General features: G+C 48.3%; 1 protein-coding gene across 1 annotated transcript in view; it reads left to right on the top strand.

Annotated features, from left to right (window-relative positions):
• Window positions 1-550: 550 nt before the first annotated feature.
• Window positions 551-27,634, top strand: part of CRAMP1 (cramped chromatin regulator homolog 1) — a 62,225-nt gene continuing 35,141 nt past the window's right edge. The window contains exons 1-3 of the mRNA XM_082856418.1: window positions 551-897; window positions 11,302-11,495; window positions 17,530-17,683. Coding sequence (XP_082712544.1) covers window positions 552-897; window positions 11,302-11,495; window positions 17,530-17,683 — 694 coding nt within the window. The 5' untranslated portion in view covers window position 551. The remainder of the gene's footprint in view (window positions 898-11,301; window positions 11,496-17,529; window positions 17,684-27,634) is intronic.

The following is a 27,634-nucleotide window of genomic DNA, read 5'->3' as shown; positions in this document are numbered from 1 at the left end:
CTCCGGGGCTAACTTTGGGGGCAGGCTTGCGGGGCAGGTGCGCGGGCCCGGAGTCCTGTGCGTTTTGGGGGGCGGGGAGGGGTGGGGTCGGGGGACGCGGGCGCGGAGGCCAGGCCGGCCCAGGCAGCGCTGGGAGCGAGGCCGGCGCGCGGGCTGCCCAGCGCGCAGGCCATGAGCCGTGGGCCCGCTGGGTAGGTGGCTCCGGGACCCCGGGACCCCAGCCCGGGCCACATGCCCCCTTCCCGACCCCGGGCCGGGGCGCCGCACGGGCAGGGCCGTCCGGGTGCGGCCGCCCAGCTGCCGCCCCGCCGCCTCCTCGCCGCCGGCCGCCGTTTCCTGGACGTCGGGCGGGCGGGCGCGCGGGGGTCCGGGCTGGGGTCGGGCGGGCGGCGGCTCAGGCCCGGCTGGCCGGGCTGGGGCGGGCGGGCCGCGGGAGGGGATCTGGAACAAACAACGGCGGCCATGTTGAGAGGGGATCGGTGCGGCTAAACTTCTCGCAGGCTGCGGGCCGCGCGCCTCACCGGGGTCCCCTCTTCCCCTCCCCGGCCAGGATGACAGTGAAGTTGGGAGACGGCGGCGGCGGGGAGGAAGGGCTCAAGAGGCTGGGCAAGAGGTCGGCCGATGAGGACTCGCTGGAAGGAGAGGGGCCCGGCAGCGGGGACGCGGCCGAGGAGAGCGGTGGCACAAAGAGGGACGGCAAGACCCCCCGGGACGGCGGCGACGGCCCCCAGGCCCCCTCGGGCGGCCCGCAGGCCCCGTCCCCGCCGCCCGCCTGCCCCCAGGACCAGCACCACTTCCTCAGGTCCAGCGTGAGGCCGCAAAGCAAGAGGCTCAGGAAGGACTCGTCCTGCGCCGGGGGGAGCAGCAGCGCGGGCAGCTCAGGGCCCCGCGGAAAAGGTACGGGGGACCCCAGCCCCTTTCAGGGTGTGCCCTGCGCTCCCCGGGGGTGGAGAAGGGACCCTTCCCTCCCCGCCTCCCTGCCTCCACCCAGCTCCTGCTCCCACATTTGTCCAGCACCCACACTTTAGGTGGCACTTTGCAGGGGGACATGACCCTTTCCTCCTCCAAAGAGACTCTTTCTGTATTTAAACTATCTTAAGAGGCAGTAAGTATTCCTTCTCTGGGCAAACACAATAGATTTCTGAAGGTTGGGATTTTTCCCCCCAAAGGCTCCTTGATGATTTATATGGTAGGTTATTTTAAACAGCAGACAATAGTTTAGAAATAGATTGAGAAAATACGTGCTGTATCTCTTCCCCAGACTCAGATGTGTGGAAATACAACAAAGAAATGGGCTTTTGAAACTCATTTGGGGAAAGATTGATAAGCCGAAAATGAGTGATCCGAAGGGTCTGACTTGGGCTCATCACCCTCCACTTCAAGTATGCTAGGCTTGAAAATTTTAAGGGCATCAAGATGTGGCCTTTGAGTTTCAACTAAGGTTTCCTTGGGTGCCATGAAAACATCTCCCCTGGTGTAGTAAGTGGTGAAAACATCTGTGGCCTGATGTAAATGAGTAACAGTCTACAGTATTTGTCGTGGTATTCTCAGGTTGTTGAGAATATTACGGCTTTTTTGTTCCCGATCTGCCAGTTCCCCATTGTTTTCTGCTTGTGTCTATTTATATTTTAGCATTCTGCTTTTTGTTAATTGTACAAGTGAATTTTTTTTTTTTTAATAAATTTGGTTATTTATTTTTGGCTGTGTTAGGTCTTCCTTGCTGTGCACGGGCTTTCTGTAGTTGCGGCGAGCGGGGGCTACTTTTCGTTGCGGTGTGCGGGCTTCTCATTGCGGTGGCTTCTCTTGTTGCGGAGCGCAGGCTCTAGGTGCACGGGCTTCAGTAGTTGTGGCACGCAGGCTCAGTAGTTGTGGCCCGCAGTCTCTAGAGCACATGCTCAGTAGTTGTGGTGCACAGGCTTAGTTGCTCTGTGGCATGTGGGGTCTTCCCGGACCAGGGATCGAACCTGTGTCCCCCGCATTGGCAGGCGGATTTTTAACCACGGCGCCACCAGGGAAGTCCAAGTGAATTGTTCTTAACATCCCTTTTGTTTCAGGCCACGTTTGCAGCATTTTTATAGGTAGCAAATGTAACACCATTTTCTAGTGAGTTCTGCATGAAAAAACTGTCAGTTAGCTCCTTGGGAAATGGCAATTTAAATTTACTACGTGGTCCTGATAATTTTAAGAAGGAAATACCTCAGGCGCTAATGGAGGGCCCATTTTGGAGATCTGGGCCAAATGTGAGCAGTTAGGCTTGCTGCTTCTGCCTCCTTCTCAGCTGAGGAGGACTGGCCTCTGAAATCATGGCCTTACTTGGTTTTTTGGTAGACTTTTGATGTAAGTATACTTACTTGAAGATGTACGTATAAGGTCATTCTGTATGTTTCAGAAGTCAAAACTTGCCTCATAGAAGCTTATTTTGGTGTGAAAGTTGCTGATCAATTAGGGAAATGTTAATTTGTTTTATTGGCTTTGTTTTGTAAAAAAATAGGTTTTCGTTCCCAGTTATAGATATGTGTAAGTTATTATGTGTGAGCTGCTGTGGTTCCTTCGAGGGTTTGTTTGTGGCTTCAGAAGCCCTGGCTCTGGTGCCCAATCAAGTTCTTGGCCTCATTCCTCTGGTCCTCTGACCTTGGTCTGCTTGCTTGACTTCAAGCCTGCTTTTCTGTTGGAGAGGCATCCTCACCTGTGAAAGGAGGAACAGCAGGGACTGACTGCTCCACTCTCTCCACGTGTGGCTGCTAAAATGAAACGAGGCGCTGGCGTGAAAGTGCTCTGTCCCCTGTAAATGACTACCTGTATGTGAGGTGAAGTGATGCTGAAACTTCAGTTAGAATTTTGGCAGTCAGGTGAGGAGAAGTTTGCTTTCGTTTGCATACTTGAGTGTGGCTCGGATGGAGAAGGTTTCCTGGGTTAGCCTTGTGTCAGATCTGTTCTTGGTTCTTGCCCAAGGTGTGGCTTGGAGCAGCAATCCACTTTCCACTAGTAAAATGGAGAGTTGTTAGAATTTGTGCTTCTTGTGACTTATGCATTTTCCTATTTTAGCAAGCAGATGTTTGTTTAAGTGAATAATAAAGCTAAACTGTAATGGTGGCATTTAGGAGAGGAGTAGAAAGCATGTTTCCTCTGCTTCACAGAACTTCTCGGCCTGCTTCTGGCCTTGAGCTTTCTAGTGAGGCCTCCTCTGGGATGTGCCCTGAGCTTCCTTTGGATGCACTTACCACGCCCAGGACATCCCCCTTCCTGCCTCAGGGCAACCTCTGCTTCCCTCACGGCCCCCTTAACAGGCAGAAAGAAGGTCAGTTGTGACAGCATGCCCGTAACCTTTGGAAAGGATTCTTGGAGGAGCTATTTGTCTTACCGACCATGGAAATCTCCACCTGGAGTGATGAGCATGGACCAGTAAGGGAGTGAACAGTACTGGCATTTTACAGTTTTTTCACTTCAGAAAAATAAAATTTCCATTATATTTGAGAAATAATCACAGCCTAGCTGTGGGAGGTCCCTTTGGCTGATTACTTACCGCTTTCCAGTTTCAATTTTAATGGATGGAGAACTTTGCTGTGGGTTTGGGAGGAAAAGGCTTGTGGAGGAAAGGAAGTTCTCATTTGGCTTCTCTCCACACAAATATGTCTTTTCTTTTTTTATAAGAATAGACTCTTGCCAACTTCAGCAAAAAATAAATTTTTTTGTAGTACATGTCTGAATTAAATTTTTTTTGAGTTGGTAAAGGGAAGGTAGCAATGGTTTAGTGCCAGTGCACCAAGCATCTTGCATTTTTGTTGCTTAGCTTTTAAATGTGTGCAGACACTGGGGTTTGTTGTTCAAACAGCGTGCTTAGCTAGACAGAAGGTAAGCTGCAGATCAGAAACCAGTGGATCTGCTTGATACCAAAATAAATGCTCCTCTGGCCCTACCATGTGCCCAGAGTGGCCTGAGGGCACACTTGAGACTGGATTCACAGTCTTTGGAAACACGGGCCAGGAAACAGCCCTCATGCCCTTCCCCGTTTTGCCAGTTCACAATCTGGATGATTCTGGGCGAACTAGTGCATCTCAATTTCTCGGTCTATAAATGGGGATAATGCTAGTGCCTGCCTCACCGCAATAAATAATTCTGTGAAGCCCTGCATGGCTGAGTAACAGGCTTCTCTTAGGGAAAATGTGCCTGACTGCGAGGTCAGGGGAGCTGCAGGCTGAGTTTGAACAGGTGGACAGGGTGGGAGGAGGTCACCTGTCGGGAGGTAGGGGGTAGAGGTCCCAGGAATGCCCTGAAGTTGCTGCCCTGGCAGGACAGTTGGGCTGAGGGGATGCCTGAGGTGGAGGCAGAGTCAGACCCTCCGTTTCCATTGCTGTCCGTTTCCCTCCCCCACCCAGGTACTTTGTTCCACAGAGTCGGGGGAGCCAGTCCTAAGATGCACCGTCTCCACAGTCGGGTGGTGTCACCTGGCTTTACTGTGCTTGTGCTTAAGAATCAGTGAATCAGTGTACAGAAAGTATATTTTTCATAATCTGGGGCCTGCCTGTAGCTTCTAGGTGTTTTTAAAAGACATCTTATGAGGTACCTCACCCCGAGGCGGTCGACCTTTGGGAGAAGGTTGTCCTTTAGGGAAGAAGGGTGAGCCAGCAGTCAGGAGACCCGGTTTCCCCACCCAGAGCCCCTGTGTCCAGTTCAGCTGGGGGCAGCGGAGAGGTGCTCAGCCTGCCTGAACTTCAGGTTCCTTACTTTCAAAGTGGGTCCGGTACGCCAGCGGCTGAAGCTGCACTTAATTCAGGGGCGAAGGAGTCTGCTGTGCAGGATGACTGGGGTCCTGGAGTACAGTGCCCGAAGTCAGGGCAGTTGTCTCCCTGGCGGGCTCTGCTTAGCCCTTGCTTCTCGGAGGCCCCGGGCTTGGTGTGGCTTCACCTACAGTCTGCACTGCGGTCACTCTTGTCCTCCCTCACCAGGCACTTGGGCCAGGCCTGGGCGGCTGGGTGAAGTCCCTGCTTCCTGTACCCTCTGAGGGCAGGGGGACACATCTGACCCTCTCGAAACCACCAAGGCTGGAGCTCTGTGGTTCTTGTGCCCAGTCTGATCCAGTACATGACGACTGTCATCCCAGTGTCCCACCTGGGTGGGGACGTCAAGCTCTGTGAAAGCCCTCAGACCTTGTTGGGAGAAGAGGAGGGAAGCTAGGACATTCTCCCACCTCTGTCCAGTACACACCACACTCCTCATGTGATGCTACGTATGGGGAATACATAACAACCATGACACGTGGTCCTGTTGTGTGACACAGGCCCCCCCCCCCCCCGCCCCGGTCACAGTAGGTCAGGAGACCTGTGGCCCAGGCCACTTCAGAGACCATGATGTAGCCGTGCAGGACAGAGAGGAAAATACCTGTAAACCAGAGGTTCTGGGTGAATGATTCAGTTCAGAGTTGTACAGATGGCATTTGCTTCACATCAAAGATGTGAATAGATAGTATGGACAAGTAGGTAAGGTAACAGTTGCGTTTTCGTTTGAAGGCTGAGCTAATTTTCAAGTACTTCCTTTTAGTGTCAACAGCAGTGTTGTTTCCATGGTGTCTCGTGAACGTCTGGAATTGTCTTGTGCCTGCCAACCATACATATTTCAGGATTTTCATTTCATGTAGTACGTTGTGTCTTGTTTTGGTGATACAAAGATACAAGGATAGCAGAGGGGTGATTTCAGATAGCAGAGTCACAAATGTGAAAAACAGCTTTGTCCTGGATGGTGGTGTGCAGTTTATCACATCAAGTAATGGCAGTGTTCTTACCACTGAAGAACCACGTGTGAAATGCTGGGAGAAGAAGACGTTCCTGGCGTCTGTGGTTTGGGTGGGAGATCAAGAATTACCTACAGAAACATTAGGAAACCATCATAGTATTCGATGAGGAGGGCATATGTTTTAGTAGGAACACAGGGATTGTAGTTGTGTTTTTCTCATTCGTTTGCAGGAGGAACAAGAAGTCTTGGAGGGTGGCTGGCCCTGGTCTGCATGTGGAGGGCGCTGAGGGGGACCCGGGACGGGCCCTAGAGACAGATGGAGCGACTAATGCCCAGGAGGGATCCTTGTGGGAGGCCTGCAGCTCTCGGGGCAGCAGCAGGCCCAGGGGAGGCATTTGGATTTGTCTGTTGGGTGACACTCTGACTGGGAATTGGCTTGCTTGACGTCTTCCCCTCTGCGTGGCCCTGGTAGGGAGGGTGTCCCCTGAGCCACGTCTGGCTGTTCAGCATGTGACACGGGCGTGTGTGTTATGAGAGGCACGGAAGCACCTCTGGGAGCCTTGGCATCGCACCTCCCATCTGGACTGACCGCGACCTGAGGGGGCCGTGTTGGGACCACATGGTGTGTGCCGCCCCTCCCGGGCTGTGCTCTCTGCTGCGCCAGGAGGTGCCCCGAGCTGGGGTGGGGGCAGGGGCAGGTGGCCACAAAGACACCAGGAATGCCCTTCTAGTCTAGAGCAGGTGGAGCCGGTCAGGGAGGCGCGTGTGTCCCCTCCTGCTGGGATGGACATTTCTGACGCCCTTGAGTTCGGCGGGTTTTCCGTCCCTCTGGGATTTTGATATATCGCTTGGAAAGAAGTTCGGCAAGCTCCAGAGGAAGGCTCAGGACGGGATTGTATGCTGTGATGGACTGTGACTACATCCTCTGCGTCTCCCCTAGTTAAGTCACAGCATCCTCCGGAGTCTTGAGCCCTGCCACTCCCTGGCTGGTGGCACCAGGCAGTCATTGAACCTATTTCCTCATCTGTCACAGACTGAAGGGGACGTTGAGATCAAGTTCCGTCTAGCTTCTGACTTTTGTGGCTCTGGTGTCATAAATACCAAAGCAGCCTTGACACGGTGGCAGCCACCACGATGTCATGTGTCCCAGGAGGACAATGCCCAGGTCTGGAGTGTGAGTCCGGGGCTCTGGTTTGGCTCCTGCTGCCCAGGGACTGTACGGCTTTCCCGCCTTCAGAGCCTCCGTTTTGCCGTCCTGAAAAGAGGTGACTGCACACCATGGGGACGGAAGGGAGCAGGCGTTTGGACGTGCTCCATGGGGCTGTGCACCTCTGTGTCCCTCACATCCAGGCCCGCGGGCACGGTGGCAGGGTGGCAATGTGTTGGGTAGGCTGCTCCACCTGTGTCTGGGCTTCCCTGGCGGGCAGATGGGTGGTTCTCTGCTGCTCAGGTGTTGGGAGGGTGCATGTGGAGGAGGGCGGGCAGTCTAGCTTGTCCGGAGTGGATGGATGGATGGGCAGTGGAAAAGGTGTACCGAGGCCATGCGTCTGTGTCCCTCAAATGTGAGCCCTGGAGAGTGGCTGCGGCGGGGTTGGTGGTCTGGGAGACCAGAGAGGGGGTTGTTAGAATCATCTTGCTCAGAGGTGGTGTGGAGCTGGCCTGGGAAAGTGGCAGCAGAAATGGGAAAGGGGAGAAGCCAGGTGGCCCCTGAGCGGCTAGAGGACTGTGGCTTGAAGTGGGTTATGAGGGAAGGCACTGGGTCCCAGGGGCCTGGGTGGGCGAGGGGCAGGGCAAGCTGTGGAGCCCCCAGCCTGTGCTGCGTCAGTTCCCAAGCTCTCACTGAGCCTTTGCTGTGTGATGCCTGGTGTGGCTCTTCCTGCTTTCACAGAGCTTGCTGCGGGGCTCCCATTCTTGTGCATCATTTCTCTTCTGGTTCCTCGGATACTGACGTCTCACGGTGCAGACTCTCGCTAACCCTCTTTATGGCCTCAGAAACACAGACACAGGTAGAGTGTTGACTTCGGCCCTGTGCTTTTGGCTGGGCACACACCCACTCCCACCCCCAGGGAGAGCCCCCACGCCCACTCAGTCTTGTTCAAAATTGTCTCCCCCCCTTACCTTCCTGCTGCTTCTGTCCTCTTTGCTTGCTTCTCTGTCTTCCCCCTTCGGTCATCACTGTTTTTGTCTGAACTTTTCCTGGGTCACCATCTCGTTCTACCAGTGTCTCTGATCCTGCTTCCTGGTTTTTTTTCTGCTTGAGCTGCGGCCCTTGAAGGAGCCTGAGGTAAAGCGGTGATGCCTCTCTCTTCTCTTCCTTATCTGAAATTTCAGGGATGTACCAGGTGCCATGTTCTCCTTCCCTCCTAAAGTTTTGTGATTTTACTTTACTTTTAAAAATCATTCAAGGTCTAGAATGACTAGCATCAAATGTTAGAAATGGTTGCCTGAGGGTGATTTGCTTTCTTTTCTGAAAGTTCGTTTTGCTTTATTTTCCTCTACTGAGGACATACCGTTTTTTTTTGTTTTTTTTTGTTTTTTTTTTTGTTTTTTTGCGATACGCGGGCCTCTCACTGTTGTGGCCTCTCCCGTTGTGGAGCACAGGCTCCGGACGCGCAGGCTCAGCGGCCATGGCTCACGGGCCCAGCTGCTCCGCGGCATGTGGGATCTTCCCGGACCGGGGCACGAACCCATGTCCCCTGCATCGGCAGGCGGACTCTCAACCACTGCGCCACCAGGGAAGCCCGACATACCATTTTTGAAATGAGAGCAGGAGAGGCTGAGCATCTGTGCAGCTGACCTCTGGCCGGGGGAGAGTGGCTCGCTGCTCCGCAGTGTGGTTGGCTGCCTCATGGGCCTCCACGGAGCCACTTTTACTGTTGTACCTTCTTTCACATCTGCTGGTTTGGTGTATTCTGTGTGCTACCCCTTAGGTCCTTTTCAGCTCAGTGACGCTTCCATTCTGTTTTTCTTCAATGTTCATCCTCCGTGTCTCAGGTCACCAGTGTTGTAATACAGTGAAATTTCATAAAAGCCAGCAAGACGTTTGCCTTATAGAATTTTTAACAATGTGTGTGTGTTACTTTCAAGTATATTGACACCAGCGTGGGCTGGCAAAGGTAAACCTGAGCTGTGACTGTCAGCAAGTTGCCATTGTTTTGGAAAAAGAGAGTTTAGTGAGGGTTTTGTCAAAAGTTGAAAATGACACTGAAATCCTTTGTTGTGGGTGGTGCAGAGGTAGACAGACAGCCCTTCCTCAGATGAGTACACATGAGGAACTGTGGGCTCCAAATCAACCAGAACTTCTTTTGAGAGTGGAGTTTATTTATTTATTTATTAAATATTTATTTACTTGGCTGTGCCAGGTCTTAGTTGCAGCATGCAGGATCTAGTTCCCTGACCAGGGATCGAACCTGGGCCCCCTGCATTGGGAGCAGGGACTCTTAGCCACTGGACCACCAGGGAAGTCCCAAGAGTGGAGTTTAAACAGCACTCATAACCCAGTCTTCAGCTCATAACAAAGCGTCTCTGACCTACTAGAAATGGAATGAAACCGATTATCCCTGCAAATGTGCTCTAAGTTGCCACACCTGTTGAAAACATCTCCGTATGTGCTAAGCTCATTAATTAGGTCAGGGTTTGGTTTGGTTTGGTGAGGAATGGACAAAGTCAGACCACGTGTTCAGTGCGTCCTTTGCCCACCCTGGAACTCAGAGATCCTGAGGTGCAGTTCTGTTGTGCCTGTGGGATGGGAAGGGAGCAGCCGTGAAACGCTTTAAACCTGATTATGTCTTATTCTGTAACAGTGTGTTTAGGACCGTGAAGGTTGAACATTCAAATATAGTGCTGGCCAGTGGCACTTTATGCGGTGATAGTAAGGTCCTGTGCTGTCCGGCACAGGAGCAGCTGGCCACATGTGGACACTGACTACTAGAAATGAGACTGGTGTGACTGAGGAACTGGGGTTTTTATTTTATTTAATTTTAATTAGTATTTAAATTTAAATAGCCTTGTTAGTGGCTGTCTAATTGGGCACTACAGCTCTGATGAACAGTGATTTCTGTTACCCACTCGTGTCGCTTTATGAAGGTAGCTCACTGCTAGCCTGACACACCTTTCCACATGAGAGAATCAAATGCATTCCATGTAGCCGAGTAGTTTTTTCTGCATGTATGAAACATTCTGCTTTCTGATAGCTGACTGATGGGATCAACTGTTTTCAGATACTCATGTTGATGTAATTACATGGACCCACAGTGCACAAAGACACAACAAGGTGTAAGAGGGGAGACTGACTCCCCCACACACCCCCTGCCCCATACCCCAGGCAGCCCCTGCTCTTGTGTTTCTTCAGGGATAGTCTTTGCAAACATATGTGGAATAACGGACTTTTACTTTTTCATTTCTTTTATTTCTCATGATTATCTTTCATCCCCTTTGGAGGCAGAGCCCTGTCAAGGGGGTGAGGGAAACGTGGCCCTGAGCCTCAGTGTGCACATGGCTGTCCAGGGCCCCCACCAGATTGACAAAGAAGTGGATCTTTATGGAAAAGCTCATGATTATCTCATTAAGAAAGCATTTAACAATAATCTGTATTTGTTTACTTTTCCTTTTTAAAGTACTTTTATTTTTATGATATTCTTTTCACCCTCGTTGTTCAGAGTTTGCAGATTTCTCACCATTGGATGGTCCTGCAGTTCCGTGAAAAGAGAATGCTGGTTATCACAGGGATATGCTGGGGAGTTCCCCTTCCCTCTGAGAGGAAGGAACTGAGATGGGTGGGAGGTTTGGGTCAGGTCGTAAAATTGTTATCTGTGACCTTTACCTCTGGTTTATTGCCTGCATTCTCCTGGGAGCACAGAGTTCTCAGTCCCGGCCTGGCGTTTGGTGCCCCCATGCTGTACTTTACGTGCTCTCCCCTCTTGGCGGGTTTTTCAAGGACTTGTCTTGAGATTAGGAACTGATGCTTTAAGAGCATTTGTGGGTTGTCGGTCACTCTCAGAACACCAGATTTTGTTGGTGGAAAGTGATCAGGAAAAAGGAGTTTTAAGACCTTTTTTTTTGGCCGCACTATGTGGCATGTGGGATCTTAGTTCCCTGAACAGGAATCGAACCCTTGCCCCCTGCAGTGGAAGCGTGGAGTCCTAACCACTGGACCACCAGGGAAGTCCCAGGACTTTTAAAAGGTGCTGAGGTATCACATGGTCCATATTTAAGTATTGATTGTACCTCAAAGAAGGTAGTGTCTTATATACATTTAAATGTTTTCTTGAGTTTGAATTTCAATTTATTTGAAAAAATTTAACCTCAAACCTCAATTGAGAAGGAAAGATGCCATGTGGTTTTAGTTCACAGTGGGAAAGGAGCTGTGTGCTTCGGCGGGACCTTGTCCTTGTGCTCTGGTGGTGCCACATAAATGCTCTCCTTTTACTCACTGTTTAAACTTTTCTCTCGAGAGTCAGAGGTCAGGGCAGGACAATGTCACTCACTGGTGGAGCTGGGGGCGGGGCCCGGGTGGGCCCCGGGGCAGCCCGCTTTCCGACACAGATGGCTATATGGTTCTTTCTCTCGAAGGAGCTGACGGTGGCGGATCATCAGCTGGAAATGGGTCCGGGGTTGCCCCCGCTGCCCCTGCAGGGGGCTCTCGCTCCTCTTCCCGGAACTTAGGGTCTTCAGGTGGTGAGAAGGAAGAAGGCAAGAAGGTGCGGCGTCAGTGGGAGTCGTGGAGCACGGAGGACAAGAACACCTTCTTCGAGGGGCTGTACGAGGTGAGTGGGTCCTGCAGCCCAAGGAGGCGGCTGAAGCTCCTGGCTTCTTACCCCTTGCCTGTGGGTCCCCAGGCACAGGCCTTGACCTCTGACCTTGGCCCTTTACCTCCTCACTGTGACTTTCAAAGCTGTTGCTAGTGAGGTGGCTGTTAGGAAGTGTTTTTGTTTGCTTCTTTTCTTTTCTAAGATTCTCTGAAATACGTTCTGGTCTGAAGAGTGGTGCCCTTCCCTCTGGGCCTTCCTCTCACAGCTGAGTGGGCCGATTCAGGAGGGATGTCCCCGAGAGGGAGGGGCCAGGGGACACTTGCCACATCAGTCAGAGCAGCCAGCACAACCCAGAGAGACATCACAGCTGACTGGGGACAGAGTGGCAAGTCCTAAACATAGAGAAGCTCCTCCCCCATCCCACAGCCCAATGAAATGGCCGTGCTCCCTGCCAGCCATCTTTACTTCCGGGTTTTGTTTCTCCACATCTTTGTAGTTATAGAGAACATACTTTTTTATTAACGTTAAATGCATTTTTCATGGTGTTTTATAGTTCTTTTGCTCAGTATTTTTTTAATGCTTATAAATATTCTGCTTCAGATGAAGGCAACTATGACCCACATGCTCACTGCCTGTTTTTTGTAAATCAAGTTTTATTGGAACACAGCTCAGCCTCTTCACTTGTACATTGTCTTTGACTACAGTGTGGTTCCTGCAGTACCTGTGGCCCTGCAACACCTAAATATTTACCCTCTGGCCAGTCCTTGTTCTACTTAACCATTTTCGTATTGTTGATTGTTGTGGTTCCTTCTAGATTCTGTTGTAAATAATGCTACCATGGACATCTTTGTGCACATTCCATATTTTAGACTTCTTCTTTGGGATGTAGTATCAAGAGTAGGTTACTTGGTCAGTGAGCCTTATTCTTTTACTAGTGAACTAATTGGAGTGATAGAAAAGTCTAGCCAAGCCTGTGAAACAAGGCTCAGAGGAAGGAGGCTTTGGAACTGAAGCCATGGAGTGTTCATAGATCAGGAGACACCTGACTGTGGGCAGAGAACAGGACGCAGAGCCGAGTTCAGAGCTTTCCCGTGGCTGGCCTGCCCCATTCCGGGGTCGATGGTTCAGTTCTGCCCTTCCTGGATAGAGGAGGCCACGTGTTGGTGCTGCCTGACTCTGTTGTCCGAGGAGAGAATGAAATGTCCACATGAGGCTTGTTCCAGTAGACGCGAAGTCGTTCAAACACATTCAAGTGTGTTCCTTTTCTTCCCTGGACAGTTCTAGGGTAAAGTACAGAGGCTGTTCTTTTATAGATTATATGCCCAAATGGTGCCTTCTTTAAGCTGTTTGTTAGGCATAGAAGACTTGTGATTCCTGGAGTGTCCTCAGAATCAGCAGCCATTGCTGACTCTCACCTGAAATAGTTACTGCTTTGGTGTGGCCCCTCTGTCTTGGGGAGAAAGTGGGCTCTGCAGGCAGTCTGGCTACTCAGTTGCAGGAGCATGGGGGAGACATGGTTGTTGATGAAAAGCAGAAGAAATCCATGTTAATGACCTGCCCTTACCTTTCTTCAGGGGAATTAGTTCATTCCCCTCTCATCGGGCTAGGCTTCTTGTTTTAACTTTTCTACCAGGTAGGTGTTTTGAGGTCTCCTGAAATCCTTGCTTAATAATAATAATAATTAATAATTGGCTATTCAGGTCACTTAATGCTTTCTACGGTTGGTACTATTGGTGTATCCCAAATTGTATGTGTGTGTATGTGTGTGTGTGAGAGAGAGAGCAAGAGAGCGCATGCACAAGTGTGGGCTTTATGTCTGTTGCTGCATGTGTCTGACCAAAACTCAGTGGGGGAGAGAGAGAGAGAGCACGCATGCACAAGTGTGGGCTTTATGTCTGTTGCTTCGTGTGTCTGACCAAAACTCAGTGGGACTCTGGTGGGGTGATGACCGGCTGGTCAGCTAGGGCGTATGTAACCACGAGCATCTTCACCCGTGGGGCGTGGTGCTCAGCACAGGCCTCTGCAGTGTTGATGAGGGTCTTCCCTGCCTTTCTGATGCACTCTCGTCTGACTGAGCTATGCCTCAAGTGAAGAGACCCAGCTCAGAGTAGCGCAGAGGGGCAAGACCGAGCATTGAGCAGCTCTCAGAACTGAACTGGGAGGGAGCCGGAGGGACTGGATCAAGCCTGACTGTGTGCAGGGACTCCCACGGTGTCACTGGGCCTCTGCCTGTAACCCCGTGTGTTGGGGGTGACATTTCTGTGCTTATTCTCTCCTGCTTCAGGTGCTCCCCAGGGGCGAGAGTACCTCCCCAACCCCTCCTCCATGCTAGTTAGGACAGTTCTGGGCACAACTCAGCTTGGCTGGTCCCATCCCAGACTCCTCCCTGTGGCCAGGGGTAAAGGTTGTGACCCCCATGACAGGGAGCTGGCGGGAAGACCAGTGGGATGAACGCCTGGACCAGCGTGGTTGTCCTCAACATCCTCTATACTCCATTTCACAAAGCCTGTTGCCAATTTTTCCTTTTCCCTTCTTACGTCTGTCTGTCCGTATTGCTGTCCAGTCTTGATTCCTATCTTACTCGCAGCCGCGTGGCCAGCATCTTCTGCTTGCTTTTCACTGGGTCGATAATTGCTGGAGGCCTCATCTCTGCTGTGCTTCCCCTCCCGTGTTCTGTCTGTACTTCCCAGTGTCCCACAAATCCAGCTGCTGGGCATCTCCTGTTTCCTGCCATCTCTGTGACAGCTGTACGAATACTGCGAGTTCTCGTTTCAGTCTTTGAAATGTGTGCTTCACCTCCATATAGTTTTCTCTTTCAACTTTGCCTTTTTCACTGTTGCTGTTGTTGCCACCACCCTTTATTTACCTAGTTCATGGCTAAGTATAGAAATGCAAAGAAGTCCCCCCTAAGGGTCTGGCAGTCTTACTGGGAAAACGTAACAGGCACAGAAGAAGTGGGACTCTCAGAAGGTATACGCTGACAGATGCCACAAGAGTTCAGAAGGCGGCGTCCTTTGAGAACGTGGGATGAGGAGTCGCAAAGCCCAGATTCTAGTCCCCATCTGGGCTGTCAGGTCACCTCTGGGTTCGTTAACTCAGCTATGAAACGAAGTCCTGAGATTTAGAGGCTGTGTGTGTTTGTTTGCGTCACGGTTCTTGGTCAAGAGCTGAGGGGAGTTTTGTGGGAGAGGTGGTGCCTGAGCTGGACGCTGGAGGAAGGCACTTTAGGTGCAGCTCTGCCTTGCTCTGGTTCACCTGCCATTGCTTCTTTTAAAACAGTGAGTGAGCTTTCATTCTCTGAGGATTTTTACTCTTTGTTTTGGCTGCACCGTATGACATGTGGGATCTTAATTCACTGACCAGGGATTGAACCCGTGCCCCATGCAGTGGAAGCGTATAGTCTTAACCACTGGACTGCCAGGGAAGTCCCATAGCACTTTTACTTTTTGACCTTAATTTTTTTTTTTTTTGTGGTACATGGGCCTCTCACTGTTGTGGCCTCTCCCGTTGCGGAGCACAGGCTCCGGACACACAGCCTCAGCGGCCATGGCTTACGGGCCTAGCCACTCTGCGGCATGTGGGATCCTCCCGGACCGGGGCATGAACCCATGTCCCCTGCATCGGCAGGCAGACTCTCAACCACTGCGCCACCAGGGAAGCCCTTGACCTTAAATTTTGAAACGATTTCAGAGTTGGAAAAAGCTGCAAAAAGAGTACAGAGAATGCTCACATGCCCTTTAACCTGCTTTCCTGACACCCACGTAACTGCAGGGTGACCGGCAAAATGAGGAGAGTTAGTGTAATGTCATCAGTATTTGCACTGATGTCCTATTCTGGTTCAGGACCCCACGTTGCATTTGGTTGCCATGGCTCCTGGGTCCTCCCACCTGGGACAGGTCCCTCAGTATTCCCTTTTTTTCCTGGTCTCTCACGACCTTGACATTTTTGAAGATTCCAAGTCTGTTCATTCATAGAGTGCCCCTCATTGGGCTTACCTGATGTTTCCGCACGGATAAGTTCATGTTTTGTGTTTTCTGTCAAGAGTACTGTGGGATTGCTGTGCATCCTTGGTGCGTCCTGTCCAGAGTGTGCAGTGTGATCTGTCTCAGGCCTGGCTATGTGAACCTTGATCACTGCATTCAGGTGGCATCTCCCAGGTTCTCCACTGCCAAGTCTTTTTTTCTTTTTTTTTTTTTACTTTGAGACTATGTAAATACCCTGTTTCTCATGATTCTTTCTCCCACTAATTTAAGCAACCATTGCCTCTTCTTACCTGGAACAACTATTACTGTGGTGTTTACCCAGTGATGACCTTCTGATTCTGTTATTCTTTCTACATTTATTAAGTGGAAATCCCATGCAAGGAAAAGCTCTCCCTTCTCCTCCATTTATGTATTTATTCAATTATTTCTTTATACCTGTATGGACCCAGGGATACTTATTCTCTTCCATGGGTCATAATCCATTCATATCATTGTGATTTTGTTGCCCAGATTGTTCTAGATTTGCCCACTGGGAGCCTCTTCAGGTTGGCTGCTGTGTCCTTCTAACATGTTCCCCTTATGCTTTGAGCACTTTCTCACTTTCTGGCACCACAAGATATTCTAGACTCACCTGGTATTTTCCCTGCCCCAGACCTGGCATTGGCCATTTTTCCAAGGAGCCGTGGTTCCTTTTGGAAAGTGGGATTTAGAAACCAAGATCTGGGTACCAGAGGTGCTCAATGCTGCTGGGGTGCCGTTACCTCCAGGTCCTTCCCAGTGCTTCTTGCTGGCTTGGTTTTGATAAAAGTATCAGTAGTTGATGAGTAGTATCAGTAGTTGGTTCTCGTTGCATCAGTACCAGAACAGCACTGATGGGGACTGTTCTCTGGAACATAAATTCCATTCTGAAAATCTAAGATGTACTCAGCTTTTGCATGGAGGTGTTGAAGGAAGGCCCACAGATGTATTCAGAGCATATTCTGCATGATTCTCTTAATAAACATTCATATTTGTTATCCTTGTTCGAACATAGAATACCTTTTGTATGATCAAATCAGTGAAGCTGTTTCTGAATAGTTGATGTGTTGTTTTATTTTAAGATGCCAGATGTACAGCATCCTGAGCTCCTCCATCCTTGTGTTGTGTCTTCTGATTATTGTCTTCGTGGGGGTGTGTCATTTCATGGGCTCTAAAGAACTCTGGAGATAAGCCCTTTGTCTAAGTCATGAGCTTCATGTTTCTACTGCTCCGGGGTCCTTGCCTCATTGGTATCCACATGCTATGATAGTTCTGTTGCTGCATTATCCATTATTCTAATTGAAACCTGAGGTTCTGGGGAAGCCAGGTTGAAGTTCATGCACAAGTAGGAGCCATGAAGGATACTTGCTTAACCACAGCAGTCCCTTTTCTCCCTTTTCAGGAAGTGTCTGCATTGTACAGAAGGCTGCCTTGTTGTAACCTCGTGTTGTTTTTTTTTTTAACGTCTTTATTGGAGTATAATTGCTCTACAATGGTGTGTTAGTTCCTGCTTTATAACAAAGTGAATCAACCATACATATACATATATCCCCATATCTCCTCCCTCTTGTGTCTCCCTCCCACCTTCCCTATAACCTCGTGCTTTTTTTTTAAAGTTAGCTTTATTATCGCCCTTTGTGTTATTTTATAAAGTATAAGACAATCTAGTTTTTTTTTATAAATTTATTTATTTATTCATTTATTTAATTTTTGGCTGCATTGGGTCTTTGCTGCTGCACGCGGGCTTTCTCTAGTTGCAGTGAGTGGGGGCTACTCTTTGTTGCGGGGCACAGGCTTCTCATTGTGGTGGCTTCTCTTGTTGCAGAGCACAGGCTGTAGGCGCGCGGACTTCAGTAGTTGTGGCTCACGGGCTCTAGAGCGCAGGCTCAGTAGTTGTGGCGCACGAGCTTAGTTGCTCCGCAGCATGTGGGATCTTCCCGGACCAGGGCTCGAACCCATGTCCCCTGCATTGGCAGGCAGATTCTTAACTACTGCGCCACCAGGGAAGCCCCTAACCTCGTGCTTTTAATGTGGACTTTCTTTTCCAGCATGGGAAAGACTTTGAAGCGATTCAGAACAACATTGCTCTGAAATACAAGAAGAAAGGCAAGCCCGCCAGCATGGTGAAGAACAAGGAGCAGGTCCGGCACTTCTACTACCGCACGTGGCACAAGATCACCAAGTACATTGACTTCGACAATGGTGAGTGCCTAGGCTGGCTTCCTGGGGCCAGAGGCGGGGTGGCTTCTGGTCCAGGAGCGTGGCTTCCGCAAACCTGCAGGCCACACCTTCTGGCATTATTCTCACCCAGCCACACGGCCTGGGGTGTTCTCACCTCTGGTGCTTTGGCTGACAGGAGGCCTCGTAACTGGTGGTCAGGCTGAGTTACAAGGAAGCCTGTGGTGTCTGAGTCCCTGGCTCGCTCCCCCCTGGGAGGGAGGGCACCGTGGTCCAGAATCACACCTCCCTGTTGCCTGCCCTTCTCCCATGGGAGCCCCAGTGGGGTGAGGGTCGGGCAGGGCCTGGTGTGCGTTGGCCCGGGTGGATGGCTGGCGTTCCAGGGCTTTTCCCAGGCTCTTTTTCCAGGCTCTGTGTTTGAGTCCAGTTTGCGTGGCTCCATCTTTATTTATTTATTTATATATTTATTTTTCTATTTTTTTTTTTACATCTTTATTGGAGTATAATTGCTTTACAATGGTGTGTTAGTTTCTGCTTTATAACAAAGTGAATCAGTTATACATATACATATGTTCCCAAATCTCTTCCTTCTTGCATCTCCCTCCCTCCCACCCTCCCTATCCCACCCCTCTAGGTGGTCACAAAGCACCGAGCTGATCTCCCTGTGCTATGCGGCTGCTTCCCACTAGCTATCTGTTTTACATTTGATAGTATGTATATGTCCATGCCACTCTCTCACTTTATCACAGCTTACCCTTTCCCCTCCCCATATCCTCAAGTCCATTCTCTAGTAGGTCTGTGTCTTTATTCCTGTCTTACCCCTAGGTTCTTCATGACATTTTTTTTTCTTAAATTCCATATATATGTGTTAGCATACGGTATTTGTCTTTCTCTTTCTGACATACTTCACTCTGTATGACAGACTCTAGGTCCATCCACCTCATTACAAATAGCTCAATTTCATTTCTTTTTATGGCTGAGTAATATTCCATTGTATATATGTGCCACATCTTCTTTATCCATTCATCTGTTGATGGACACTTAGGTTGCTTCCATGTCCTGGCTATTGTAAATAGAGCTGCAATGAACATTTTGGTACATGACTCTTTTTGAATTATGGTTTTCTCAGGGTATATGCCCAGTAGTGGGATTGCTGGGTCATATGGTAATTCTATTTTTAGTTTTTTAAGGAACCTTCACACTGTTCTCCATAGTGGCTGTACCAATTCACATTCCCACCAACAGTGCAAGAGGGTTCCCTTTTCTCCACACCCTCTCCAGCATTTATTGTTTCTAGATTTTTTGATGATGGCCATTCTGACTGGTGTGAGATGACACCTCATTGTAGTTTTGATTTGCATTTCTCTAATAATTAGTGATGTTGAGCAGCTTTTCATGTGCTTCTTGGCCATCTGTATGTCTTCTTTGGAGAAATGTCTATTTAGGTCTTCTGCCCATTTTTGGATTGGGTTGTTTGTTTTTTTAATACTGAGCTGCATGAGCTGTTATATTTTGGGGATTAATCCTTTGTCTATTGATTCGTTTGCAAATATTTTCTCCCATTCTGAGGGTTGTCTTTTGGTCTTGTTTATGGTTTCCTTTGCTGTGCAAAAGCTTTGAAGTTTCATTAGGTCCCATTTGTTTATTTTTGTTTTTATTTCCATTTCTCTAGGAGGTGGGTCAAAAGGATCTTGCTGTGATTTATGTCCTAGAGTGTTCTGCCTATGTTTTCCTCTAAGAGTTTGATAGTTTCTGGCCTTACATTTAGGTCTTTAATCCATTTTGAGCTTATTTTTGTATATGGTGTTAGGGAGTGATCTAATCTCATACTTTTACATGTGCCTGTCCAGTTTTCCCAGCACCACTTATTGAAGAGGCTGTCCTTTCTCCACTGTACATTCCTGCCTCCTTTATCAAAGATAAGGTGACCATATGTGTGTGGCTTTATCTCTGGGCTTTCTATCCTGTTCCATTGATCTATCTTTCTGTTTTTGTGCCAGTACCATACTGTCTTGATTACTGTAGCGTTGTAGTATAGTCTGAAGTCAGGGAGCCTGATTCCTCCAGCTCCGTTTTTCGTTCTAAAGATTGCTTTGGCTATTCGGGGTCTTTTGTGTTTCCATGCAAATAGTGAAATTTTTTGTTCTAGTTCTGTGAAAAATACCAGTGGTAGTTTGATAGAGATTGCATTGAATCTGTAGATGGCTTTGGGTAGTAGAGTCATTTTCACAATGTTGATTCTTCCAATCCAAGAACATGGTATATCTCTCCATCTGTTTGTATCATCTTTAATTTCTTTCATCAGTGTCTTATAATTTTCTGCATACAGGTCTTTTGTCTCCTTAGGTAGGTATTCCTAGATATTTTATTCTTTTTGTTGCAATGGTAAATGGGAGTGTTTTCTTGATTTCACTTTCAGATTTTTCATCTTTAGTGTATAGGAATGCCAGAGATTTCTATGCATTAATTTTGTATCCTGCTACTTTACCAAATTCATTGATTAGCTCTAGTAGTTTTCTGGTGACATCTTTAGGATTCTCTATGTATGGTATCATGTCATCTGCAAACAGTGACAGCTTTACTTCTTCTTTTCTGATTTGGATTCCTTTTATTTCCTTTTCTTCTCTGATTGCTGTGGCTAAAACTTCCAAAACTATGTTGAATAAGAGTGGTGAGAGTGGGCAACCTTGTCTTGTTCCTGATCTTAGTGGAAATGCTTTCAGTTTTTCACCATTGAGGACGATGTTGGCTGTGGGTTTGTCATATATGGCCTTTATTATGTTGAGGAAAGTTCCCTCTATGCCTACTTTCTGGAGGGTTTTTATCATAAATGGGTGTTGAATTTTGTCAAAAGCTTTCTCTGCATCTATTGACATGACCATATGGTTTTTCTCCTTCTGTTTGTTAATATGGTGTATCACATTGATTGATCTGCGTATATTGAAGAATCCTTGCATTCCTGGAATAAACCCCACTTGATCATGGTGTATGATCCTTTTAATGTGCTGTTGGATTCTGTTTGCTAGTATTTTGTTGAGGATATTTGTATCTATGTTCATCAGTGATATTGGCCTGTAGTTTTCTTTCTTTGTGACATCCTTGTCTGGTTTTCATATCAGGGTGATGGTGGCCTCGTAGAATGCGTTTGGGAGTGTTCCACCCTCTGCCATATTTTGGAAGAGTTTGAGAAGGATAGGTGTTAGCTCTTCTCTAAATGTTTGATAGAATTCGCCTGTGAAGCCATCTGGTCCTGAGCTTTTGTTTGTTGGAAGTTTTTGTTGTTGTTGTTGTTTTTTGCGGTACGCGGGCCTCTCACTGCTGTGACCTCTCCTGTTGCGGAACACAGGCTCTGGATGCGCAGGCCCAGTGGCCATGGCTCACAGGCCCAGCCACTCCGCGGCACGTGGGATCCTCCCGGACTGGGGCATGAACCTGTGTCCCCTGCATCGGCAGGCGGACTCCCAACCACTGCGCCACCAGGGAAGCCCCTGTTGGAAGATTTTTAATCACAGTTTCAATTTCAGTGCTTGTGATTGGTCTGTTCATATTTTCTGTTTCTTCCTGATTCAGTCTTGGCAGGTTGTGCATTTCTAAGAATTTGTCCATTTCTTCCAGGTTGTCCATTTTATTGGCATAGAGTTGCTTGTAGTAATCTCATGATCTTTTGTATTTCTGCAGTGTCAGTTGTTACTTCTCTTTTTTCATTTCTAATTCTATTGATTTGAGTCTTCTCCCTTTTTTTCTTGATGAGTCTGGCTAATTGTTTATCAATTTTGTTTATCTTCTCAAAGAACCAGCTTTTAGTTTTATTGATCTTTGCTATCATTTCCTTCATTTCTTTTTCATTGATTTCTGATCTGATCTTTATGATTTCTTTCCTTCTGCTAACTTTGGGGTTTTATTGTTCTTTCTCTAATTGCTTTAGGTGCAAGGTTAGGTTGTTTATTCGAGATGTTTCCTGTTTCTTAAGGTAGGATTGTACTGCTGTAAACTTCCCTCTTAGAACTGCTTTTGCTGCATCCCATAGGTTTTGGGTCTTCGTGTCTCCATTGTTCTTTGTTTCTAGGTATTTTTTGATTTCCTCTTTGATTTCTCCAGTGATCACTTCGTTATTAAGTAGTGTATTGTTTAGCCTCCATGTGTTTATATTTTTTACAGATCTTTTCCTGTAATTGATATCTAGTCTCATAGCATTGTGGTCGGAAAAGATACTTGATACAATTTCAGTTTTCTTAAATTTACCAAGGCTTGATTTGTGACCCAAGATATGATCTATCCTGGAGAATGTTCCATGAGCACTTGAGAAAAATGTGTATTCTGTTGTTTTTGGATGGAATGTCCTATAAATATCAATTAAGTCCATCTTGTTTAATGTATCATTTAAAGCTTGTGTTTCCTTATTTATTTTCATTTTGGATGATCTGTCCATGGGTGAAAGTGGGGTGTTAAAGTCCCCTAATATGAATGTGTTACTGTCGATTTCCCCTTTTATGGCTGTTAGTATTTGCCTTATGTATTGAGGTGCTTCTATGTTGGGTGCATAAATATTTACAATTGTTATATCTTCTTCTTGGATCGATCCGTTGATCATTATGTAGTGTCCTTCTTTGTCTCTTCTAATAGTCTTTATTTTAAAGTCCATTTTGTCTGATATGAGAATTGCTACTCCAGCTTTCTTTTGGTTTCCATTTGCATGGAATATTTTTCCATCCCCTCACTTTCAGTCTGTATGTGTCTCTAGGTCTGAAGTGGGTCTCTTGTAGACAGCATTTATATGGGTCTTGTTTTTGTATCCATTCAGCCAGTTTGTGTCTTTTGGTGGGAGCATTTAATCCATTTACATTTAAGGTCATTATAGATATGTATGTTCCTATACCCATTTTCTTAATTGTTTTGGGTTTGTTATTATAGGTCTTTTCCTTTTGTGTTTCTTGCCTAGAGAAGATCCTTTAGCATTTGTTGTAAAGCTGGTTTTGGTGGTGCTGAACTCTCTCAGCTTTTGCTTGTCTGTAAAGGTTTTAATTTCTCCATCAAACCTGAATGAGATCCTTGCTGGGTAGAGTAATCTTGGTTGTAGGTTTTTCTCCTTCAACACTTTAAATATGTCCTGCCAGTCCCTTCTGGCTTGCAGAGTTTCTGCTGAAAGATCAGCTGTTAACCTTATGGGGATTCCCTTGTTTGTTATTTTTCCCTTGCTGCTTTTAATATGTTTTCTTTGTATTTAATTTTTGACAGTTTGATTAATATGTGTCTTGGTGTGTTTCTGCTTGGATTTATCCTGTATGGGACTCTGTGTGCTTCCTGGACTTGATTAACTGTTTCCTTTCCCATATTAGGGAAGTTTTCAACTATAATCTCTTCAAATATTTTCTCAGTGCCTTTCTTTTTCTCTTCTTCTTCTGGAACCCCTATAATTCAAATGTTGGTACGTTTAATGTTGTCCCAGAGGTCTCTGAGACTGTCCTCAGTTCTTTTCATTCTTTTTTCTGCTCTGCAGTAGTTATTTCCACTATTTCTTCCAGGTCACTTATCCGTTCTTCTGCCTCAATTATTCTGCTATTGATCCCTTCTAGAGTATTTTTAATTTCATTTATTGTGTTGTTCATCGTTGCTTGTTTCATCTTTAGTTCTTCTAGGTCATTGTTAAATGTTTCTTGTGTTTATTCTATTTCCAAGATTTTGGATCATCTTTACTGTCATTATTCTGAATTGTTTTTCAGGTAGACTGCCTATTTCCTCTTCATTTGTTAGGTCTGGTGGGGTTTTATCTTGCTCCTTCATCTGCAGTGTGTTTTTCTGTCTTCTCATTTTGCTTATCTTACTGTGTTTGGGATCTCCTTTTTTCAGGCTGCAGGTTCGTAGTTCCCGTTGTTTTTGGTGTCTGTCCCCAGTGGGTAAAGTTGGTGGGTGGGTTGTGAAGGCTTCCTGGTGGAGGGGACTAGTGCCTGTGTTCTGATGGATGAGGCTGGATCTTGTCTTTCTGGTGGGCAGGTCCATGTCTGGTGGTGTGTTTTGGGGTGTCTGTGGCTTTATTATGATTTTAGGCAGCCTCTCTGCTAATGGGTGGGGTTGTGTTCCTGTCTTGCTAGTTGTTTGGCATAGGGTGTGCAGCACTGTAGCTTGCTGGTCGTTGAGTGAAGCTGGGTGTTGGTGTTGAGATAGATATCTCTGGGAGATTTTCGCCGTTTGATATTACGTGGAGCTGGGAGGTTTCTTGTGGACCAGTGTCCTGAAGTTGGTTCTCCCACCTCAGAGGCACAGCACTGACTCCTGGCTGCAGCACCAAGAGCCTTTCATCCACACGGCTCAGAATAAAAGGGAGAAAAAGTAGAAAGAAAGAAAGAAAGAAAGAAAGAAAGAAAGAAAGAAAGAAAGGATAAAAGAAAATAAAGTAAGGTAAAATAAAAATTATTAAAATAAAAAAATAATTATTAAGAAAAAAAATTTTTTTTAAAAAATTTTAAAAAACGGACGGATAGAACCCTAGGACAAATGGTGAAAGCAAAGATATACAGACAAAATCTCACACAGAAGCATACACATACACACTCACAAAAAGAGGAAAAGGGGAAAAACTAATAAATCTTGCTCTCAAAGTCCACCTCCTCAATTTGGGATGATTCGTTGTCTATTCAGGTATTCCACAGATGCAGGGTACATCAAGTTGATGGTGGAGATTTAATCCACTGCTCCTGAGGCTGCTGGGAGAGCTTTCCCTTTCTCTTCTTTGTTCGCACAGCTCCTGGGGTTCAGCTTTGGATTTGGCCCCGCCTCTGCATGTAGGTCGCTGGAGGGCGTCTGTTCTTCGCTCAGACAGGACGGGGTTAAAGGAGCCGCTGATTTGGGGGCTCTGGCTCACTCAAGCTGGGGGGAGGGAGGGGTACAGAGTGCGGGGCGAGCCTGCAGCGGCAGAGGCTGGCATGACTTTGCACCAGCCTGAGACGTGCCGTGTGTTCTCCCGGGGAAGTTGTCCCTGGATCCTGGGACCCTGGCAGTGGCGGGCTGCACAGGCTCCCCGGAAGGGAGGTGTGGAGAGTGACCTGTGCTTGCACACAGGCTTCTTGGTGGCGGCAGCAGCAGCCTTAGTGTCTCATGCCTGTCTCTGGGGTCCGCGCTGTTAGCCCTGGCTAACGCCTGTCTCTGGAGCTCCTTTAAGTAGCGCTCTTAATCCTATCTCCTCGAGCACTGGGACACAAAGAGGAAAGAAAAAGTCTCTCGCCTCTTCAGCAGCTCCAGACTTTTTCCTGGACTCCCTCCCGGCTAGCCGTGGTGCACTAACCCCCTGCAGGCTGTGTTCACACCGCCAACCCCATCCCGGGGCTCCTACCGCAGCCCGAGCCTCAACCCCCAGCCCCGCCTGCCCCGGCGGGTGAGCAGGCAAGCCTCTCAGCCTGGTGAGTGCCGGTTGGCCCTGATCCTCTGTGCGGGAATCTCTCCGCTTTGCCCTCCGCACCTCTGTTGCTGTGCTCTCCTCCGCGGCTCCGAAGCTTCCCCCCTCCGCCACCCGCAGTCTCCGCCCTCGAAGGGGCTCCTAGTGTGTGGAAACCTTTCCTCCTTCACGGCTCCCTCCCACTGGTGCAGGTCCCGTCCCTATTCTTTTGTCTCTGTTTATTCTTTATTCTTTTGCCCAGCCCAGGTACATGGGGAGTTTCTTGCCTTTTGGGAGGTCTGAGGTCTTCTGCCAGCATTCAATAGGTGTTCTGTAGGGGTTGTTCCACCTGTAGATGTATTTCTGATGTATCTGTGGGGAGGAAGGTAATCTCCGCGTCTTACTCTTCCGCCATCTTCCCCTAGATCCGTGGCTCCATCTTTAATTCATTAGTCTAGGTCATTGCCAGGTGCGGTTCTGACTTCCTGCTCAGAGCACCTCTGTCCTACGGGGAGGAATTGCTGCCTCCTGTGTCCGCACGCCAGGAGAATCCTTTGTCTGTGTCATTCCTGCTGCTTCTCTCGTCGATCGGTCTCTCCACATGTGTGCTTCCACTGACTGCACTGATTTCTGACACACCCTCCAAATAACATCAGTTCTGATCCAGATTAATCGTGGTTGCTGTGGTCACGTTACTCCCCTTTGTACCTTTGTCTGTACCCTGCAGGTGTTCTCTTGGCCAGTCAGTGTGTCCTAGCCTCCCCCCGCTGACCCATCTGGCTCTCTTCGCTGGCTTTCCCTTAGGTCGGGATGCCAGGGCCAGGGATTCCTCCTCTGGCCTTAGAAAAGCCCAGAGACAGTGATTCAAGCTGTCTTTTTCTGTAAAAGGTCAGATGGTGAATATAGATATTTTTGGCTTTGGGGTTTTATGGTCTTTATTGAAACCACTTCACTCTGCTTTCTAGCTCATTGTGGATAATACATAGAGGAACACATGTTGCTGCATTTGCCTGTTTAAAAAGAGAGCCCTTGGGCCAGATCTGGCCTGCGATTTGCTGTCCTCTGCCCTGGAGAAGTCCTTCCTCCCTGCCATCGGCCAGCACTAGGCCTCTCAGGGACTGGGAGGTCCCAGGGTCTGGTGATGGTTGTTATGGTCACTGCATTTCCCATCTGCTTCTGTCTTTTTTTTTTTTTTTTTTTTGGCCACGCCACGTGGCTTGCAGGATCTTAGTTCCCTGACCAGGGACTGAACCCCGGCCCCAGCAGTGAAAGCGCAGAGTCCTAACCACTGGACCGCCAGGGAATCCCCATCTGGTTCTGTCCTACGACACTGTCCCCTGAATGTATTTCCCTTTGAATCTTTGGGGGCACCTCTTACTCACCTATCAGTGTTTCTGGTTCTACTCCGAGCTTCTCAGATCTGTTCTCACTACCTGGCCTGCCTTGGTCCTGCCCTAGACCAGTGCTGCTGGTCCTGCCCTTCGTAACCCAGCCTTTGAGCTGTGAGATCCACACAAAATGTTCACCTGCCCGGCCGCTCCCTTGCCTGAGCCCCCTTCCTCTGCCCCACCAGAGACCCGCACCATGACCTGCCACGGCCCCGGCAATGGAGTCACCTGCCTCCTTACCTGCACTTTCCTTCACACCTTGACTCCTGCCACACTCCTGCCACTCCCACCTGGTCGTCCTCCCTAACCTGTTCACCAGGACTCAGCTCCTGTGTCAGTTGTCCCAGAAATCCTCCCCTGAATCCTCTCTTGTCCCCACTGCCGCCTGTGGTTGGGCACGTGGCATGCTCTTCCCTGGAGGTGCCTGTAATGCGCTTGATCGGGTGGAGGAGAAAGCCCCGGCTCGGCAGTGGAGGCCCTGGCCCCTGTCCACTCCAACGATGCGGGGAGTGGAGGTCCAAGTCCAGGCAGCATCCTCTTCCCATTGTACCCCTCTCGCTCTGTCTCCTGACTTTTGTCTGCCTTACAAGTACTGTTTTCACACCACCTTTTCATGTCGATGTAGAATTTCTCCATGTGTTTGTTTTTTAAATGACATCTGTTTTAGTTTTTTCAGTATTAGTAAGTTTTCTTAACCTAATGCTTGGTGATCAGTTCTTTAATTAATTAATTAATTAATTTTTTTTATTTGGCTGCATCAGGTCTTAGTAGCGGCATGCAGTATCTTTCATTGTGGTGCACGGGCTTCTTTCTGTTTGTGGCACGTGGGCTTAGTAGTTGTGGCATGGCATGTGAGATCTTAGTTCCCTGACCAGGGTTTGAACCTGCGTCCCCTGCGTAGGAAGGTGGATTCTTAACCACTGGACCACCGGGGAAGTCCCTCCGTGTGGGGTGTGTGTGTGTGTGTGTGTGTGTGTGTGTGTATATATATATATATATATACACACACACACATAATTTATTTATTTATTTATTTATTTTTGGCTCTGTTGGGTCTTCATTTCTGTGCGAGGGCTTTTTCCAGTTGTGGCGAGCGGGGGCCACTCTTCATCGTGGTGTGCGGGCCTCTCACTGTCACGGCCTCTCGTTGTGAAGCACAGGCTCCAGATGCGCAGGCTCAGTAGTTGTGGCTCACGGGCCCAGTTGCTCCGCGGCATG

The sequence above is a fragment of the Leucopleurus acutus genome (genome assembly GCF_964270905.1).
Source record: "Leucopleurus acutus genome assembly, chromosome: 16".
NCBI classification, from domain to species: domain Eukaryota; kingdom Metazoa; phylum Chordata; class Mammalia; order Artiodactyla; family Delphinidae; genus Leucopleurus; species Leucopleurus acutus.
The sequence above is the reverse complement of the archived record's forward strand: the minus strand, read 5'-3'. Positions and strand labels throughout refer to the sequence as shown.